The sequence below is a fragment of the Pogona vitticeps genome, chromosome 1 (assembly GCF_051106095.1).
Source record: "Pogona vitticeps strain Pit_001003342236 chromosome 1, PviZW2.1, whole genome shotgun sequence".
Lineage (NCBI taxonomy): Eukaryota > Metazoa > Chordata > Lepidosauria > Squamata > Agamidae > Pogona > Pogona vitticeps.
The window spans coordinates 235,452,113-235,471,324 of NC_135783.1; the positions used below are offsets into that span (position 1 = coordinate 235,452,113).

General features: G+C 41.6%; 1 protein-coding gene across 2 annotated transcripts in view; it reads right to left on the minus strand.

Moving 5' to 3' along the window:
• PTPN4 (protein tyrosine phosphatase non-receptor type 4) overlaps positions 1-19,212 on the minus strand; it is a 149,968-nt gene that overhangs the window by 26,862 nt on the left and 103,894 nt on the right. For both annotated transcript variants that reach the window (XM_020805515.3, XM_072985244.2), the window contains 3 exons: positions 18,562-18,718; positions 14,406-14,572; positions 47-137 (listed from right to left, as the gene is read on the minus strand). In XM_020805515.3, coding sequence (XP_020661174.1) covers positions 47-137; positions 14,406-14,572; positions 18,562-18,718 — 415 coding nt within the window. The remainder of the gene's footprint in view (positions 1-46; positions 138-14,405; positions 14,573-18,561; positions 18,719-19,212) is intronic.

The following is a 19,212-nucleotide window of genomic DNA, read 5'->3' on the forward strand; positions in this document are numbered from 1 at the left end:
AATGGCAACTCACAAAGCGTAAACTTACATACATACAAATACTTACAAGGCGAAATGTCTCTATATCTATTTTTGGAAAGGTTTTGAGGTAATTTGGCACAAGACATTGTCATCCCAGGCTTCTTCCTATAGAGTTGCTAAACAGAAACAGACATGTCAGGTTAGAACAACCAAAATATGACTAAACATGAAGCAGCACCATACAGCACCACAGTATGGCATATTATCACATTAACATCTCTTGCTGCTTGCAAACAATTTGCTGAAGAGGAAAATGTCAGGCACTAACCTTTTCGCAATTTTAGAAGAGGCAACCATATTAGTCTAAGCTAGCATAACTGGGAGAAATAAAGGAAAAATAAAAAATAAAAAAGGCAAAATGTTGTGGCCCCTTGAAGACTAACTGCTATATTTGAAGGTGAGCTTTCGTAGACAAGTCTGAGAAAGTGGATTTGTCCACAAAAGCTCACCTTAAAATATAACGGTTCGTCTTTAAGAGGCCACAACATTTTTGTCTTCTTTATTTTTTTTCTTTTGTTTTTTTTCCAGATATGCTTTTTCTGCAGCATGTTTTCGGGAAAACTGAGTTTCTTATGCCTAAAATTTTTGCAACTGTGTTATCTGGAAACCTGAAAGATATAACTGTGTAATGTTTGGATTTAGTGGAAAAAAATCTACTGATAAGAGGCTGTCTACCTGTAATATTCCAGAACAGATAGACCCTAAGGTGAAAAAAGGTATTCATATAAATAGGACACAGAAGATCACATCATTTGTCCATACAATAAGCTATCAAGAATGCTGGAAGTTGAGTCATGGCAACCGGACTTGTTTCTTATTAGGTTGAAATCTTTAGCTACTCATCCAAGATCCAGTTGCCATGATTCAGCTTCCAAATAACCTCACCTGGATGACTGAGAATCTTCACAGATATTAAGAATACTACCTGTCAGAACTTAAGTGCCAGATTTTTTAAAAGCAGGAACAAAACAAGCCCAAACCCAAATTCAAAAACATAAAGTATATCTTCTATCACTCCATATGTATGCAGAAGTTGCTAGTCATCAGCAGGTTTGTGTAGCTAAATGAAGCAACCTGTATTTGCACCTCAATAAAGAACAACAAATAATAATTCAAATAGATACACTCAAGAGCACATGTGACACATAAAACGGCATGCTTATTATCCTTTATGTGTCTCATTGATGCCTGAATAGTAGCAAAGAATAGAAATGCACTGCTTAGGAAGCCGAAGATCCTCTGAGAGAAAGGGAATTATATTCCTATTTATATTTCTGACATTAAAGAATGGACTTAGCTAGAGAAAAATACATGTATAATTTATCCCTTCCTCCTACTCTTTGATAAAGGAAGAAAAAAATGCTTTAACGATTCGATGGCATCCTTCAGTCTCGAAAGACTATGGTATTGTGCTCTGTATGGAGGACTTGGAACAGCGTCTAGTGTGGCTGAGAAGGCCAATTCGAGAGTGACAATCCCTTCCACATTGAAGACAAATCCAATCTGTCCCCCGTCCAGCTCCCTGATTTTGCCGCTTTCGTAACTGCCTCTCTGACTCGGCCTGCTGGACGAGGGTCTCTTCAAATTGGGAGAGGCCATGATGCACCGCCTGCCTCCAGGCTGAACGCTCAGATGTCAAGATTTCCCATCTGTTGAGATCCATTCCTAAGGCCTTCAGATCCCGCTTGCAGATGTCCTTGTATCGAAGCTGTGGTCTACCTCTGGGGCGATTTCCCTGCACTAATTCTCCATACAAGAGATCTTTTGGAATCCGACCATCAGCCATTCTCACGACATGCCCAAGCCAATGTAGACGTCGCTGTTTCAGTAATGTATATATGCTAAAAATTCCACCTCGTTCTAGGACTACTCTATTTGGAACTTTATCCTGCCAAGTGATACCAAAAATGCGTCGGAGGCAACGCATATGGAACGTGTTCAGCTTCCTTTCCTGCCATGCACAAAGGGTCCAGGACTCACTGCAGTACAGGAGTGTGCTCAGGACACAGGCTCTATAGACCTGGATCTTGGTATATGTCGTCAGCTTCTTATTGAGCCATACTCTCTTTGTGAGTCTTGAGAACATGGTAGCTGCTTTCCCTATGCGTTTATCCAGCTCGACATCTAGAGAGAGGGTGTCAGAGATTGTTGAGCCAGGGTACACAAAGTCATGAACAACCTCCAATTCTTGTGTAGAGATGGTAATAGAGGGAGGTGAGTCCACGCCCTGGCCCATGACTTGTGTTTTCTTCAGGCTGATTGTTAGTCCAAAGTCTTGACAGGCCTTGCTAAAACAATTCATGAGTTGTTGGAGGTCTTCAGCAGAATGGGCAACAATGGCTGCATCATCTGCAAAGAGGAAGTCCCATATGCCTTTCAGTTGGACTTTGGTCCTCGCTCTTAATCTAGAGAGATTAAAGAGCTTTCCGTCTGATCTAGTCCGGAGATAGACACCTTCTGTTGCAGTTCCAAAGGCATGCTTCAGCATGACAGCAAAAAAGATCCCAAAAAGGGTTGGTGCGAGGACAGAGCCCTGTTTCACTCCACTTCGGATGTCAAAGGGATCTGATGTTGAGCCATCAAAAACTACAGCACCTTTCATTCCCTCACGGAAGGACCTGATGATGTTAAGGAGTCGAGGTAGACATCCAATCTTGGGAGGTATTTTAAAAAGGCCATCCCTGCTAACCAAATCAAAGGCCTTTGTGAGGTCTATGAAGACCACAAAGAGTGGCTGTTCTTGTTCCCTGCATTTCTCCTGCAACTGAGGGAGAATACCATGTCAGTGGTGGATCTATTGGCTCGAAATCCCACAACGATTAGAAATAAATAAAAAAGCAGCAATGTTTTTCAGGTATGTTTCTGAATGAAATCAGAGTATATTAAGGAATGTAATTTATTTCCACATTAGGTTGTTGACTAAGTGGGTAGATGGCCCACCCAAGTCAAAAGACATCTATACGTATATTTGTTGATTAGTATGTACATGTATAAATAGGTCTGTGTGTAGAACATTTTATATAAAATTTTGAAAGTCATTTTGATAAATTGTTAAAGGCTCCACAGAAAACTGAACTTCCTTATAATGTTCCAGCATCTTTTTGGTTAAAATGCAATGTGTGAAATTCAACACTATACAAGGCAATTTTCACTTCCATAACAGAACTTTCCCATTCTCTAAATCCCTCCCCCTGAAGATCTAGCATGCTCTTTAAATTTGTTCCCAGGAGGACCTCCTTTCTTTTAATCAAAGTTAATACCTTTTAGATTAAAAAGACAAGACAGCTGGCAGAAGAAAGGTTACTTACCTGTAACCATGGTTCTTCGAGTGGACCTCTGTGAATTCACACATATGGGTTTAGTCTGCGCCTGCGCTGACATTCTCGGAGCATTCTAGAGCTAAAAGTAACAATTTTATGGTGTGATCCCCCATGAGGCACAAGCTCCTCCCACCCAAGATTCCCCTCAGTTCCTGCAATTTGTCCGCCGGGCATGAGAGTTATACAACAATAAGATACCCGTGACGACAGAGGGGAGGATGGGTGGGTAGTGTGAATTCACAGAGGTCCACTCGAAGAACCATGGTTACAGGTAAGTAACCTTTCTTTCTTCTTCGTGGCCTCTGTGAATACACACATATGGGTGACTGGCAAGCTTACTTATTGGCAGGTGGGACGTCACGGTAGGAAGGATGGCATCACATTTCTGCCAAATCCAGTGGTATTGCATGTACCTACGTGTAGCCAGTATTGCTCTGCAAAGGTAGATGGCATGGATCATATTGGTGCACGGTAGATGTCGAGAGTCTCGATTCTACTCTGGATGCAGCCGAGGTAGACAGCACTCCGTGGAGCGAGGCTAAAGGTAATTAGACGGTGACTCGTCTGACCGCTGGCAAGCCATAGATACAGCCTAGACCATCGATCTAGAAATGGATAGGAAGAAACTGGACTTTTGAAATGAAAAGAATGAAAGCATCAAAAGAGCCTGTCATCTGTTTAGAAGCTCTGGTAGTGTCCAGAGAAAATGCTGGTGAGCATCTTACATAAATATTGTGGAGCATGTGCTCTAAAGGAGATGATGGTGATCTGAAGAATGATGGTAAGATGAAGCATAAACATGAAAATTAGTCGAATACGTCAGGAATGAGACATTAAAATAGGAAGTCACTTTATCAGGAAAATTGAATAACAGGTGGATCGAATCACAATCCAGCTATTTCGCGTGTTCCCTTGGCAGATATGACAGCCACTAGGAAGGCTGTTCAAAGTAAGTAATTTGGCATTTGAAGAGAAAATGGGCTCGAATGGCAGGCACATGAGTGAATTTAGAAATCTATAGACCATTGAGGAACAATGCGTTTACATGGAGGACGGGTGGTACTGAGTCCTGTGAAAAGATGTTTGACCCTAGAGTGAGACAAAAGTCCTACGTACCAGAATAATCTGGTTAATGGGCAACAATAGCAGATATATAACATTTTAAAGCATAAACAGAAAACCAAATAGGCAACAGTTTCTAAGAAAGTTGGTAAGGTAGCTCTTTGTTTCAATATATTTAATAAAGATTTATTTATTTACACATCGACATCGAGTTCATGGTTTTTGAGCTCGATCGAGCACTGATGCCAAAGTGGGAGTATTTCCCAGGTTGCCAAGTTCATGGAAGTTAGGAGGTGAGAAACCAGAGGGAACTGACATGTGTCTGTCTATATCGATCTGAGACAGGCGAACTAGAACCAAGTACCTCAAGGAGGTATTTGGATCGCATTTGATTAGGAATGATGGTGATGGAAGATTCTCCGTAGAATGAAATGTATCGGAGGGAAGAGTTATGGCAAATTCCCTGTCCAATGCCATATGAATATGTCCCCGACAGTGTTTCCGTCCGCACCTGCACAGGAGCAATAAAACCTGCAGTTGGCGTACGGACCCCAGTGAATACATTGAAGGTCGATACTTTCCAATGGTGATAGAACCGAACTTGCAGTTACTTGGATTAGGGATCCTCTAGTTGGTCAAAAAGAAAAGATACCACTATTGGAGTGGTTCGAGGCTGAGTTTGGATTGCTTTAGCACTGAAGCCGTGGAGGTAATGAATTTGGGGAGATGATTGCTAGTAATTTTTTTTTTTTAAAGAAAAACATATGCTATAGTACCAGTACAGGTAGATGTCCATATCTCGCAGGGGAAGGTTATTATCAAACTGATGTCCTGTACCATCTGAAAGACCTTGCAAATGTTGAAAAATTGAATGGCAGTGAAACCTTAGGAATTACTGATTAGATAATAGTGTTGAGGCTGGAATCTGAAACTTACGGTAGAATACACATGAAAAGATTTCTGAGACCAAGGATGGGACGCATGCCTCCGTCCTTTCTATGGGTATAATAGCACAGAAGTAGAAGCCATGCATAAGCCAGATGTAGGAACTTGGATTATGGTATGTTTGCCCAGGAGGCAGAGGTCTCTTCCTGGAGGATATAGACAAAAAGAGTGAGTCTAACGTTACTCAAAGGGGAACAAAGACAATTATATAACGTAACCTTGAGAGATGTGGTGACATTCTTGTATGAACCGAAATGTCTGGGAGGCTGAAACTCCAGACATGATTGAAAGGACTATGGGTAGAACTGAAAGAGGGATGAAAGGGCTGTCGGCCCATATATAATTTAGCTGTTTTCCTATTCTGTGTAAATAATAATAATATTTCTAGTGTCACCAGTCTAAGACTGAAGAGACTGGTACCATGTAATGGAAGACATTCAATTCTGTCCTATGTGTCCTTGATGAGCCAGTGGATCGTGACTAGGTGAGCCTTCTACAGATACTAAGGATACGACAGTAGTTGAAGCCCTTTGCATGTCAAGCAGCAATCCTGTGTTGCTTTGCTAGAGTCGTGGTCTCAGAGCAAGAATTTCTAAGCTCTGTCTTAATGGATTTCAAGAGAGGTAGAATTTGAGACCAAAATTGCTCCAGGTAGGCGCCTATTGTGATTGATAGTTGGCCACATGGAGCAGAAGTGAATGAAGGGAATAAGTCTCCCTGCCAAAGACATCAATGTTTCCGTATTCTTATTAGTAGGGTTCAGGGAAATCATTTCTCGTTTCGAATAAATTTGTTCTACGATGATAGAAATGGGACTGGAGTCATCCCAAAATTTCTATGTCATTTCCTCGTACCTTGTACCTGTGATACATTCTTCCTAGATCTTTAATAGGAAGTGGCTTGGTGCAAGCATTTATTTATTTATTTATTTATTTTATTTTATTTTATTTATTTAATTTATGCACCGCCTATCTGGTCGGTGAGGACCACTCTAGCTTCAGCATAGTTAGTGTAAGTGCTCAGCTAAGTGATGGCTGGGTCTGGAAAAGGCGGTTCCTCCATTCCCAATAGACGGGATGCGGTGAACTGAGAAGTGAGCTGTGCAAATGAAAAGAAGCACACTGAAGGTGACAGAGGATGATAATGGATCGCATCATACTGGAGGGAGATTCGTTCAAGGAGTGAGATCCGAGCTTATGTCCAGAATTGGCATATTCGAAGCCAGGACCGGTCGCGCTCGATCATAATGTGCCTTGACATGAGATGGATTGGAATTTGGAAAGCATCTTTTCCTGCCAAAGTGTTGTATGGTAGAGAAAAAGAACAAAATTTTTTCCATGTTGAGGTCGATCCTAATGGATTCAATGTACATCGAAGATAGTGGCAAAGCTGGTAGCTACGATAGAAAGAAGTCAAACGGACTGACTGGTCAACAGCAGAGAAGTAAAGAGCCCGCTCAGTTTGCAGTCCTACCAGCAGTTCTGCCAGTCAAGGCACTGTCTCCCCACATGTCTAGGGGCGGCAGCTGGTAACTTTGGGGTTGAGGCTTTTAACGTTCCTGGAATGCCATAGGCTGATGGGAACATCTTCACGCACTTGCAGATGTTACAGCACAATGAATGTGTCACCTTCTAGAGCCTGAGCAGGTTATCAAAAATAACAACCTTTTTCTGGCTAAAAAGCCATACACCAACAAATGGCAGGTCCTAACCTGTCAGTTGCTTAGACACTGGTTTTTAGGCGTATCGAGCAGCAGTGCACTCGTGATGCACCTGCAACAGTGCCTCCCAGTGATGTGGAAGGCCTGAACTGTAAGCGTGCACATGAGCTACCTGCAGGGTGGGCAGAACCAAACTCCATAAGTGGTGATAAGCCCTCATGGCAGAGGAGTACGTGGCTACACGGCGACCAAAAACAAATAACAACGCCGACCAAAGAACTCATCTGTTGACAGTAAAGGAGTGTGAACATCTGTGACAACCGAGAGGGGTGTAGGAAGATTGGTTGGAAACTCTTCCACCCCCCAGCGACTCATGTGAGTCTCAAACCTGAATGGGTTAACAGCAGGTTTGATCAAGGCTCCAAACATTATGATGCCGGAGCCGAGTTCGAGGGAGCACTACATCTGTAAAGCGCATGTGGAGGCATAAAGTACTCCATCGCCCATGGCTCAGAACGATGCCAGGTAGAGCGGGATGGTGATGGTGGCCGAGAGCTCATAGCTCCTATCCCAAACAAAAGGGACCGGTCCTATGCAACCTTGTCAGTGTGACAGGACCTACCTGAGGAAAATTATCCAGACTTACCAGACAGCGGCAGGGTTCTCGGGTGGACCCTTGTGAGTCCTTTCCTTATGAGCCTATGCGGGCACTGGCAGCTGAGACAGGGCCGCAGGCTACTTTGTGAGCGAGCCCATTGATAAAGAGGGCTGTTTTGTGCCAAATTAACAGCCACCAGCAGGTGCTACCCCAGGCAGGAATATCACCGACTAGCAGGGGTAGTGGTGGGAGTTGTTGCAGCCCCCCCTTTCAGAGGCAAACTAGGGCTGTCAAGTGCTGCCAGAAAGCTTTCACCTCGGCACCTGGTTTTGGAAATAGCAGCCACGTGAACAAGGCCTCTGATAAATCAGGCCCAATACACCAAACACCCAAGGGCGTTACCCCAGACAGGCAAAGCACTGACATGCAGGGCTAGCCGCAGGAGCTGAAGGGGCCCATTGTATCCCCAAAGGAAAAACCCAAGCCTTACCATATGTTGCTGGCACATCTACAGCCTCGGTGTGCAGCTCCCTCCAGAAGTCGCAGCTACATGAGCAGGCACGCGAAGGAGGGTTGGTGTGCGGTACTCACACACAGAGGCGCTTCCCATGTCAGGAGGAATCACTGACAGTCAGGGAAGGTGACCGGGGCAACAGGAGGCCCTTCTTCTCCTAGGGACAGGGCAACAGAGCCCTAACTCCTGCAGGGTCCCTTGAACAAGCCCCTTGAAACAATCATCCATCACCAGTCTCTCTCATGGTTGCTCAGAGAGAGGGTGTGGTGAGACATGCCTCCTTTTCACTCTCTTCTCCTCATGAGATAGAGAGACTTAAGCTCCAACTCAGGAACGTCAAATGCCCGCCCTCATGTAGGGCTAAAATGGCCATGGCCGGACTGGACGGTAGCGCAGTCACTAAATGGCCAGTTGGAGCAGAGAGGCTATCAGGCGATCCCGAAGTCTGTGCAGGTAGAGCTGGCACGTCGTCTCCTCAGAGGCAAATTCACTAGCCTCTGGCGAGGATTCCTCTGTTGATGTAGACTTCGATTTTAAGGACTCCTTGGCATTGTCGGGTCCCCTACTGCAGCCTGCACCTATCTGGGGAAGATGTAGCTTACTCAGGCAGAAAGTCATTAATGTGCCTGAGAGTCAAAATGAGTAGGCCGAAAAAGGCGGGAAAGGAGAAAGAAGCAAACAGTTGAAGTGTGTGTGTGTGCGGGGGGGGGGTCTAAGCCAATTAGCTGGCAAGCAAAAAAGAAAACAACTCACGGGGGATCATAGATTAGATAATTGAGAAGGGAAAGAATCCAATTTAGAGGGAATTGATCAATAAGCTAAGGGGAAAAACCCCTGTGGAAATAGCTCTATGCTCTGTAGAACTTTACAGCACGGCGGAAAAAAGGAACTGAGGGGAATCTTGGGTGGGAGGAGCTTGTGCCTCATGGGGGATCACACCATAAAATTGTTACTTTTAGCTCTAGAATGCTCCGAGAATGTCAGCGCAGGCGCAGACTAAACCCATATGTATGTATTCACAGAGGCCACGAAGAAGAACCAAAAGTTTACTACACTTGCACACACACGTTACAATACACTGTGTAATGTACTTGGACAGGTAAGCATTATCATTCTTGTTTCACTCAAAATGAACTAGTTTCAGAAACTTCAGCACATCTTACACAACCTGACACAACAAAAGCCTGGTACAGCAGAAGCATTCATAAAGCACGGAGCCTGTTGGTCACCCATATGAGCAAATCACAGACAGCATAAAGAAGGGGAACAGGTTAATTACCAGTAACTGTAGTTCTTTCAGAGGTAATCTTTGAATTCATATAATCCATCCAACCGCTCTGTTTACCATGCAGATATTAGTCAGAACTGGAGATGGGAATGGAAAAATAGCTTTTGGCTGGTAAAGCATAAGCTATATTTGATTCGGCTGTTGGCTGTTTAGGCTCTCTTTTAAATTTACATGTATGGATATCTGTGCAGACATCCTCTGAATCTTCCAGAACCTAAAAAGCCATTAAACCGAAAATTCTCCCATAGTACCTGCTCCATCAGTTAACGGCTATTTCTCAGTTCCCATATCTGCAGCTGACTTTAATATCTACATGGCAGACACAGGATGTGTTGTTGTTGTTGGGGTTGTGTGAATTCACAGATGACCGCTCAAAGAACTACACTTACAGATAACTAAGGTGTCCTTCTTTGGGGTCTGTGATTTACACATAATAGTGAGGCCAAGCTCAATTGCCAGCTGGTGGGATGTCACACCAACACCAATGATATTACAGTCCAACCAAAGGATGCACTGAACTTCCTGACATCCAGCTTGTAGAGCGCTACAAACGTAATGGGCTGAGATGAAGTTGCTGCCTTGCAAACCGCTTTCATCTTAATTCCCTTCTGGAAAGCGTCTGAAGCAACAACTGCTCTTGTAGAATGACCTTTTAAAGAATTTGGCAATGGTTTCTTTGCCAACTGGTATGCTAAAGTAGCAGTATTCACTAGCCATTTAGATATGCATTGTGATGAAATTTTGTTAAGCATTCTTTGGCATTGGTAACAAATAAAAAGCTCATTAAAAAGCCCAAGTAGACATGGTCTAGAGGGGTGGGGTATAAATAAATAAATAAATAAATAAATAAATAAATAAATAAATAAATAAATAAATAAATAAATAAATAAATAAATAAATTAGTTTTCAGAATTGTTTCACTCTTGAAATGTAAAAGGCAAATGCCCTGTGGACATCTATTGTGCACACTGACCTTTCCAATTTACTTGTTGGTTAAAATAAAACAGATTATATTAAAGATTGATTCACATAAACATCAGAAACAATTATTGGTAGAAATGAAACATCTGCAATAAGGGCTACTTTGTCCTTATGAAACTGGAGAAAAAGAGGGCATGTGCACAACTAACCTGCCCTTCTTGCTGATGTATTGCAACTTGTATGTTAGAAGACATAAACTGAAAGTAGCCATGGGTTCAAATGGCAGCTTTATGAGCTGCTGAAGTACCAGGGAGAGTGACCATTGTGACCATATATATAACGATATATATATATTTCTCCAACCCTTCAGAAATGATTTCGAGATTGGATTTTTTAAGAAAAGTGAAGCCACTGAGCCCTCTGATTGGCAACTATAGTTGACAAATAAACTTTTAGTGAGGGATATGCTAATCCCTTTTCCTTCAAGTTTCAAAGGAAATGCAGTGTGTAATGTAGGAGGTTGATGTTCATCTTCTAATGATTTGGAAATGAAACATAGTTATTCCATTTATAATTATATGTTCTTCTAGCTTTATTATTATTATTATTATTATTATTATTATTATTATTATTATTATTATTATTATTATTATTATTATTATTATTATTATTATTATTATTATTATTATTTTGCTTCAAGAAGAATTCTTATTGTTGGTGAATTTTCCAAGCTGGTAATCATAGTCTGTCCAGATCTGGATGGTGAACAGACCCATTCTGCTTATAAGGTCTGATATCCCTGGCAGTTGGTAAGTATCTGATGCTATCTGAAAAATTACTGAAAACCAAGGCTAACAAGGTCACCAAGGGGCAACAAGAATTATGTTGGCTCTTTCCTGATGCAATTTCACAACCATCTTTTGGATCATTCGAAAAGGTAGAAAGAGGCAAATGACTTTTCTGGACCATTGCATAGTGAATGCATCCCCCAAGGATTTTCTCCCATGACCTGCCCTAGGAAGTATTTTAACAGATGTCCCCAATATTTGCAAACATCCTTGAATACTGGAAGAGACAATTCCCATTTGTGTGTCTGCTTTAGTGACTTAACTGATCCACTATATGACTATCTTCTCCTGCTATATGGACGAACACTGGAAAGATATGTCTCTGGGCCCACAGCTAGACTGCATGTTAAAGAAGAGCCACGGAATGAATGCACCCTTGCTTATTTATATAGTACATCATGGTTATGTTTCCCATCTTCATCTGTACTACTTTGTCTATGAGTAGAGTTTGTAAGTTCTCAACACCTCTAGCGCCACTAGCATTTCTAACTTCTCAATGTGAAGCTTTTTATCTTCTTGAGATCATAAGGCATGAATTCATTGTCTTGACAATGGGCACTCCAACCCATAAGACTGGCAACCATAGTTACGAGAACAGCGAGTTGTGGTTGTTTGAAAGATTTTTCCATTGATAAATTATCCACATTCATCCACCAAAGGAGGTGGTCTGTTAATTCCTGGGTGAATAGGAGCTTTTTCTAGTTGCTGTCTTTGACGCTGTTGAATAAAATCGGGAACCAAGCCTGCAGGGACCTCATCTTTAGTCTATCATGAGAGATCACCGCTGTGGTGAATTCCATGTAGCCCATCAAACTATGAGCTGGGTGTGCTGTTACCACTGCCCCTGCATGAAATTTCCCCACCAAGGACATGATTCTCTCCATCCTGTCATGAGATATGCTCTTTCCATTTTTAAATTCAAAACTGCTGACGTACTGAATCACTCCTGTTAATTTTAATTTTGAATTTTGAAGATTTACTCAAAATCCAAGATCTGACATCAGATTTAGCATGAAGACTAACATGCTTCTTTTTTGAGCCTGTCAAAACCAACTGCCCATATAGGGAAAGATACTGATTCCATGGATTCTGCAGAAAGCTGCTACTGGATCCATGCACTTGGTGGAGACTCCAGGTGCTGCTGATAGACCAAAATAGAGTAAAATTGAAAATCCTGTTGCCCAAGGCAAAACATAGGAAATGACAGTGGTCTGGTCAAATAGAAATGTGGAAATATGCACTCTTGAGGTTTATCATTGCAATTCAGTGTCCTTTCTTCAACAAAAGCATTATTGCAGACAACAATACCATCCTAAACTTTTTGGTATTTATGAAAGAACTGACATTTCTCAAGTTCAAAATAGATCTTAGGCACCTATCCTTCTTTGGAACCATAAAGTAATGGGAATAACAGCTCATGTCTCTCTCTTCTGGCAGGACAGGTTGTATTGCATGCTCTTGTGGTAATGTTGATATTTCTTCCTCCAATATTTGCAATGGAGGCATTGTCCTAAAGTAACCGGTTGGTACAAGGACAGAAAACTCTATTGCAAAGCCCAGGGCAACAATGAGTAGAACTCATTAATCAGCAGTGTGGAAATGTGGCACTAATGTTGGTAAGGAATAGTAAAGACTCAAAGGGCGTTAAACTCAGTGATAGAATGATCACAATTCTGTCTGGATTTCTTTTCTAGTTTCTTTGATATGGTTGAAGATCTACATTTAGTATGTTGAGATAAATGACTATAAGACTGTGAAGTTGAAGAAGCTGATGTTATTTGACTCTCTGCTGGTGGTTTGTTTGAAGGACGTGAATATGAACATCTCCCAAATTGTATTGTTTTTGCTGTTGATACTGTGATGAGAACATCATTCTCTTAGCTGTGTTCCTCTTTTTGTACAGGTTATCAATTCCACAGTCACACTTGTCAAAAAAACAGTCATAATTGCTTTGTTTTTGGGTAAGAAGTATTTAACTGATGAAAAAAGGAATCAGCCTATGGGATTTTCCTTACTTGGTGTCACTTTGTGAATGATAGCGAGCACAAGAGGGCATCCTGTTGATCAACACTTCATAACCTTTTCTTAACCATGGACTTCTTTTAAATATTTTTGTTGCCACAGACTACCAGAACTTAACTAAATATTTAAAACCCTAAAATGCATCAAACATTTGTTTAAAGTTTCTCATGAAGGGTCTCTTTGACAGGTATTCCTTGCTATAATGGTAACACTTTTTAAGATGACTGGAAGAAACTTCATTTTGCTTTGAACAGGATAACCCTCATCAACATCATCAGTTCTTTTATGTTTCAAATTCAGCCAGAGATTCATTCTGAGGCTCAGCCAAAATGTATTACGAAGTTCACTGTGATAATATTGAAAAGTAATTTTACCCAATAATAACCAAATGGTTTTATTAGCACAAATAGAAGAAACACGATCATGAAGTCCATCCAAACAATCACTCACACTGAAAGACTGACTCTTACTCTCTCTCTTCCCATGGCTTCTGACTATCTGCACAGTAGCAAGAAATATTGTGTGCTGTCTCTCAGCCACTCAACGCCATTCACTTGCATGTTCTCACCATGTGCAGAAATATCAAACTGTTATTTGCTATCAAACTGTTATTTTCATAACTGATTTTTATTTGTTTGTTTTTAACAGAGGCAGTAGGTTAGAAAAGCCAACTTTTACACAAGCAAGCAAGGGAAATTAAGATTTCTTTCTTTCTATTTTAACTTCAAAAGATCATAACATATCTTCAAGCCTTCGTGATCCCCCTGTGAGGACAACACAGCTCTGCGGGGGTCCATGGGTCTCAGGTCAAGAACCTATGCTGTAGACTGTCTTGACTACTGCCGTTGGTGCTATCACCATTCAGTCTACTCTTTGCTATGTAAAGCTTGGAATATTATTTCCTGATGGCAATGCAGGCACAATATCATGCAACAATATTGATCCATTTCCTGGCAATTTCAACCATAGATACAGAAGCACAATATCTCACATTCATAAACTGGAGGGTTTTTAAAGAATTGCATAGAGAAATAAAGGCGAGAATGTAAATTGTCTGTCATATATTGCTTGGCATAACTGATGCTTGGCATAACTGATGCACATTTGTTAACTGAGCCAAATATTGCTTGAAAGCATCACCATAAAGGGTTTTCAGTTGAAAAGCACACCAAAGTATATATACTGCCCAGTAAATGTGTTACTTACATCAAACTGAGCAAGAACAGTTCCAGTGATGAGCCCCTCTGCCAGCTGAAACATTGATTCCCTCAGTGCATTATCATCTTGGTGGATTCCATCAAGTGGAGACTTCTCAGGGATGTACTGAAAGTCTGGCTCAGTTTCCAGCTTCTCTTCCACCACATCATAAACAGCTACATTAAACCAGAAAATGCTTGATTACTGAGGAAAAAAATTCCAAACAACTGCAGACAGCTGCAATAACAAAAACTAATTCATTCTTTGTAAATAAAGGATTTTAAAAATATGGGTATCTTTCATACAGTATAAAAGATCAATGGTACAACTATTATAGGAAAGTTTGAAAGCATCCAAAAGTTAGCTTTCCATTAGCTCCCCAAATCTGCACTGTAATGAACTCTAGCCATTCAATGCAGATTAAAGAAGCACAAAGAGAATTGAGAGAGGTGGTCTTGCAACAGGTATAACTGATTACAGTGGTGCCCTGCTTAACGATTACCCTGTTTAACGATGAAATCGCTTCACGATGTGTTTTTTGTTTCACGATGATCGGTTCCCTGCTTTGGGAACCGATTTTTTGCTTTATGACAATCAGAAAACAGCTGATCATTGGGTTTCAAAATGGCCACCCACTGTTCAAAATGGCTCCCCGCTGTGCTTAGGACAGATTCCTCTCATTACAGGCACCAGAAAATGGCCGCCCTATGGAGGATCTTTGCTGGACACTGAGGTATTTCGCCCATTGGAACGCATTGAGCGGCTTTCAATGCGTTTCAATGGGCTTTTTACTTTTGCTTGACGATGATTTCGTTCTACAGCTATTTCGCTGGAATAGATTAATGTTGTCAAGCGAGACACCACTGTACAATGAAAATAGGTAAAGTCAAATAAAAAGCTCCCGTCTCCTCACCCCATGTATTTTTACTATCCAGAGATGAGAGGGCTAAAATCAAAGGTATAAAAGACTTAATATTTACTAGACTGCATGCTATCATTTAACAATTAACCTGCATATATCTCCTGCCTAAAAACAACATGTGTTGCACACGTTGTCAGTGTTTGTGGAATACAAACACCTTATATTAGCCATGACTGGAATTAAAATGAAACTGCGAAAAGTATAGGGGCAGAAATTAAAGCGTTTACCAAATTCTGCATTTCAGAGTCGAATCTATCTATCTATCTATCTATCTATCTATCTATCTATCTATCTATCTATCTATCTATCTATCTATCTATCTATCTATCTATCTATCTATCTATCTATCTATCTATCTATCTATCTATCTATCTATCTATCTATCTATCTAATTAATTAATTAATTAATTAATTTATATCCCGCCTATCTAGTCGCGGTGGACTACTCTAGGCGGCCAACAACAGAGATAAAATACAATAACATAAAACAGCATAACTACAACAACAATTAAAAGTAGGGAAACAATAAAAGAGTGAAGAAAATCAAGAGTAATCTGGTGAGAAGGCCTGCCGAAACATCCAAGTCTTTAATAGGTTCTTAAAGGTGCCCAGCGAGGGAGCTCCGCGAATACCAGGAGGTAAGTTATTCCAAAGGCGAGGAGCCACCGCCGAGAAGGCCCTATTTCTTGTTTTCTCTTTTCGGGCCTCCTTCGGCGTTAAGCTCCTCAGCCTCACCTCCTGGCTCGCCCGTGTGACCCGGGTAGAACTTGGTGGGAGTAGGTGTTCCGCCAGGTATCGAGGCCCTAAACCGTTTAGGGCTTTATACATAAGTGTTAACACTTTGAAGTCGATGCGGAACCTGATGGGCAGCCAATGCAATGCGGCCAGAGTGGGCGAAATATGTTGGAATTTTTTCACTCCACTGAGTAATCTGGCCGCCGCATTCTGCACCACCTGTAATTTCCGCAGCAACCTCAAAGGAAGCCCCACGTAGAGCGCATTACAGTGGTCTAATCTTGAGATTACGAGCGCATGTACTAAGATGGTGAGCGCCCCCACATCCAGGTAGGGCCGCAGCTGGGCTATCCGCCTGAGGTGAAAAAAGGCGGTGCAGACCACCGACGCCACCTGTGACTCCATGGAGAGCACCGGGTCCAGATGGATCCCCAAGCTGCGTACACCATCCTTTGCAGGGAGAGTCACCCCCCCAAAAGAGAGGGAGTTTCCCAAATCCCCAACTGTGGGAGGGCCCACCCTCAGTACTTCCGTCTTGTCCGGGTTCAGCCTAAGCCCGTTCTCCTGCATCCACTCCAGTACAGTCCCCAGGCAGCGCTGAAGACACAGGACGGCTTCTCCTGCAGTTGGCAAAAAGGAGATGTAGAGCTGCGTGTCGTCCGCATACTGGTGACACGAAGCACCACACCCCCTGATGACCCCACCCAGCGGCCTCATATAGATGTTAAATAGCATTGGGGAGATAATCGACCCCTGTGGAACCCCACAACTGAGGCTCCACGGGGCTGAGACTCTCTCCCCAAGCTGAACTCTCTGGGGGCGGTCCTCCAAGAAGGAACGGAGCCAGGACAATGCCAGGCCACCTATTCCCAACTCGGAGAGCCTCCCCAGGAGGATACCGTGGTCAATGGTATCTATATATCTATATCTATGTGTGTGTGTACATACACACACGTACAGTGTCACATAACTGAATAAAGTAGAGTATCTCTTGCCAGTTGCGGTGGAACAATTTAAATAGTTCTCTCTGACTCCTTTTATTTCCCATTAAATTTTTATGCAAAATGGTTCTTATACTGTCACTTGACAGTGAATCAAAACTGAGTATCTCTTAATTTAGTGACAGGATGCCAAAATAACATCACACTAAGAATGAATATATCATGTAAATGTAATACATGCATGCAGCCTAGCAAAAAACATTAAAACTGACACTCTCATAAGTAAAATAGACAGCAGGATCCGGATGTAAGTTCAATTCTGTTAAGTTCAAAGTGACTTATTTCCAAAGAAATGAACATGGGGCTTGCCTCCTCAGTTTCAGGATGCCAACTAAAGCTCAGAACCAGAACAGTTATAGGAAGAAGAAAAACAGCTTGAGCTACAAAGTAAAAGCTATGCTCAAGTGAGGAAAATGCTTCAGATATAATGCTGACCAAGTCTAAACTGTGACCAATAGGGGAAGGAAATATAGATCACACAGCAAAACATCTACAGTGTGCAGCATCAGTGATGAAGAGAAATTCTAGGGATAATTAAGGACAGAGATTGGGTTGGATCCAACTTATGTTTAGGGCAGAAGGACTTGAAAGAGACATTATCAATTACCTACATAATAAAACCACTACTATCACAAATATATGATGTAGTCACATTTGAAATACAATTGGACAGTGCTGGTCAGCCATCTCAATAAACATCAAGAGGACTAGAAAAGCAACAGAAAGCGGAACCAAGGTTACCCATGTTATTTTGTAGCAGAGAAGTCAAAATGTCTTGCATGTGTAGACAAATCAATATTATTACGGCATAGTTTTTTGTGGATATTGACCTTATGTTCACTTACATGAAGTGTATGTAGTTGCTGGTACATATACGAAGAACTGTGCACAGGTCTCTTGATCTGATCTGGAGATCTATTTGGGATTTTGGAGTATATCTTGATCTGGTCTAGAACAATTGTTTCCAATTTGATTTGTGCTCCAGATCTAAATTGATTTCATTCAATAAAGGGACCCAAATATCTGTCTGAAATATGAAGCCCTCTCATTGATCTGCACTGGAAAACCAAACTGATTATAACCTCTGTTTCTGCACTGACATACATGAAATCTGGACACAAAAGACCCTAGAGGAATAAATTTACTAAATTGCAGACAGCTAGCTTCAAGAATCCATGTACTAGGAATCTTCAAATTTTCCTTTCTTTAAAAATTTTTTGTGCCTCATTCAATTTGATTTGTTGTCTAGACAGCAGTAATTTCCAAAACTTTTCACTTTTCCCAGGAATTGAATCTGAGCACTGTGTTCAATCTGGTCAATTTTGTTTGGAATTTGCAATTGTTTGAATCTGCTGCGCAGCCCTAGCTACCTGAGTTAGTTTTCAGTACAAAGAAATTTCTTGGTATTTTAAAGAACCACCACCGCAGAAGATACGTGCCCAGAATAATGACAGCAAAAGTCTGAAATCCAAACATGAGCATACTTTGCAGAGATAAAATTACTCACCATTGGGTCGAACTAAGAGTACAAGTTCTCCTGAGTGTCGCTCACAACTTGCTTTAATAAACATGACAACTTGATCATGGGTATGTTCTGATATATCCCTGCCATTGATCAGTACAACCTGGTCTCCTTCATTCAAACGAGGGACACAAGTATCTGCCTGAAATATGAAACAAAGGTTTCATGCAGAAGACATTATAGATGGCGTTTTGCTTCCTCTAAATTTTGAAGTAAATATGCACTGAATATCAAGGTGCTGAGCTGGTTCTGCCGAAATGTTAGTGTTACAAAACACAACACTGAAGGGATGGGGTTCCTGCCCCTGGGTTCTTCTGCCCCTATTCTCTAGAGTGTAATCACAACAAGGGTATCGGGAGCTTTTGCTTCATTTTTTTTTCATTTACTACTGCTTCCTTTATCATTTGAATCTCAGCCAGTTATGACTGGTGGAAGTAAATGAACTGCCTACCATATTTCCTGAAACTTTTCTGTTTTCATTAATCAGACAATGATTATAATCAGTGATTATGCTGGAAGAAAAGCAGAAAATTCTCATCTACACCTCGTGAAGGAAGAGGCTATAGGCAAGGTTCCTGCTAAGCTGGGCATGCATGCATGTGCGCACGACTCTGCGTCCCTCCACACAGCTGCGAC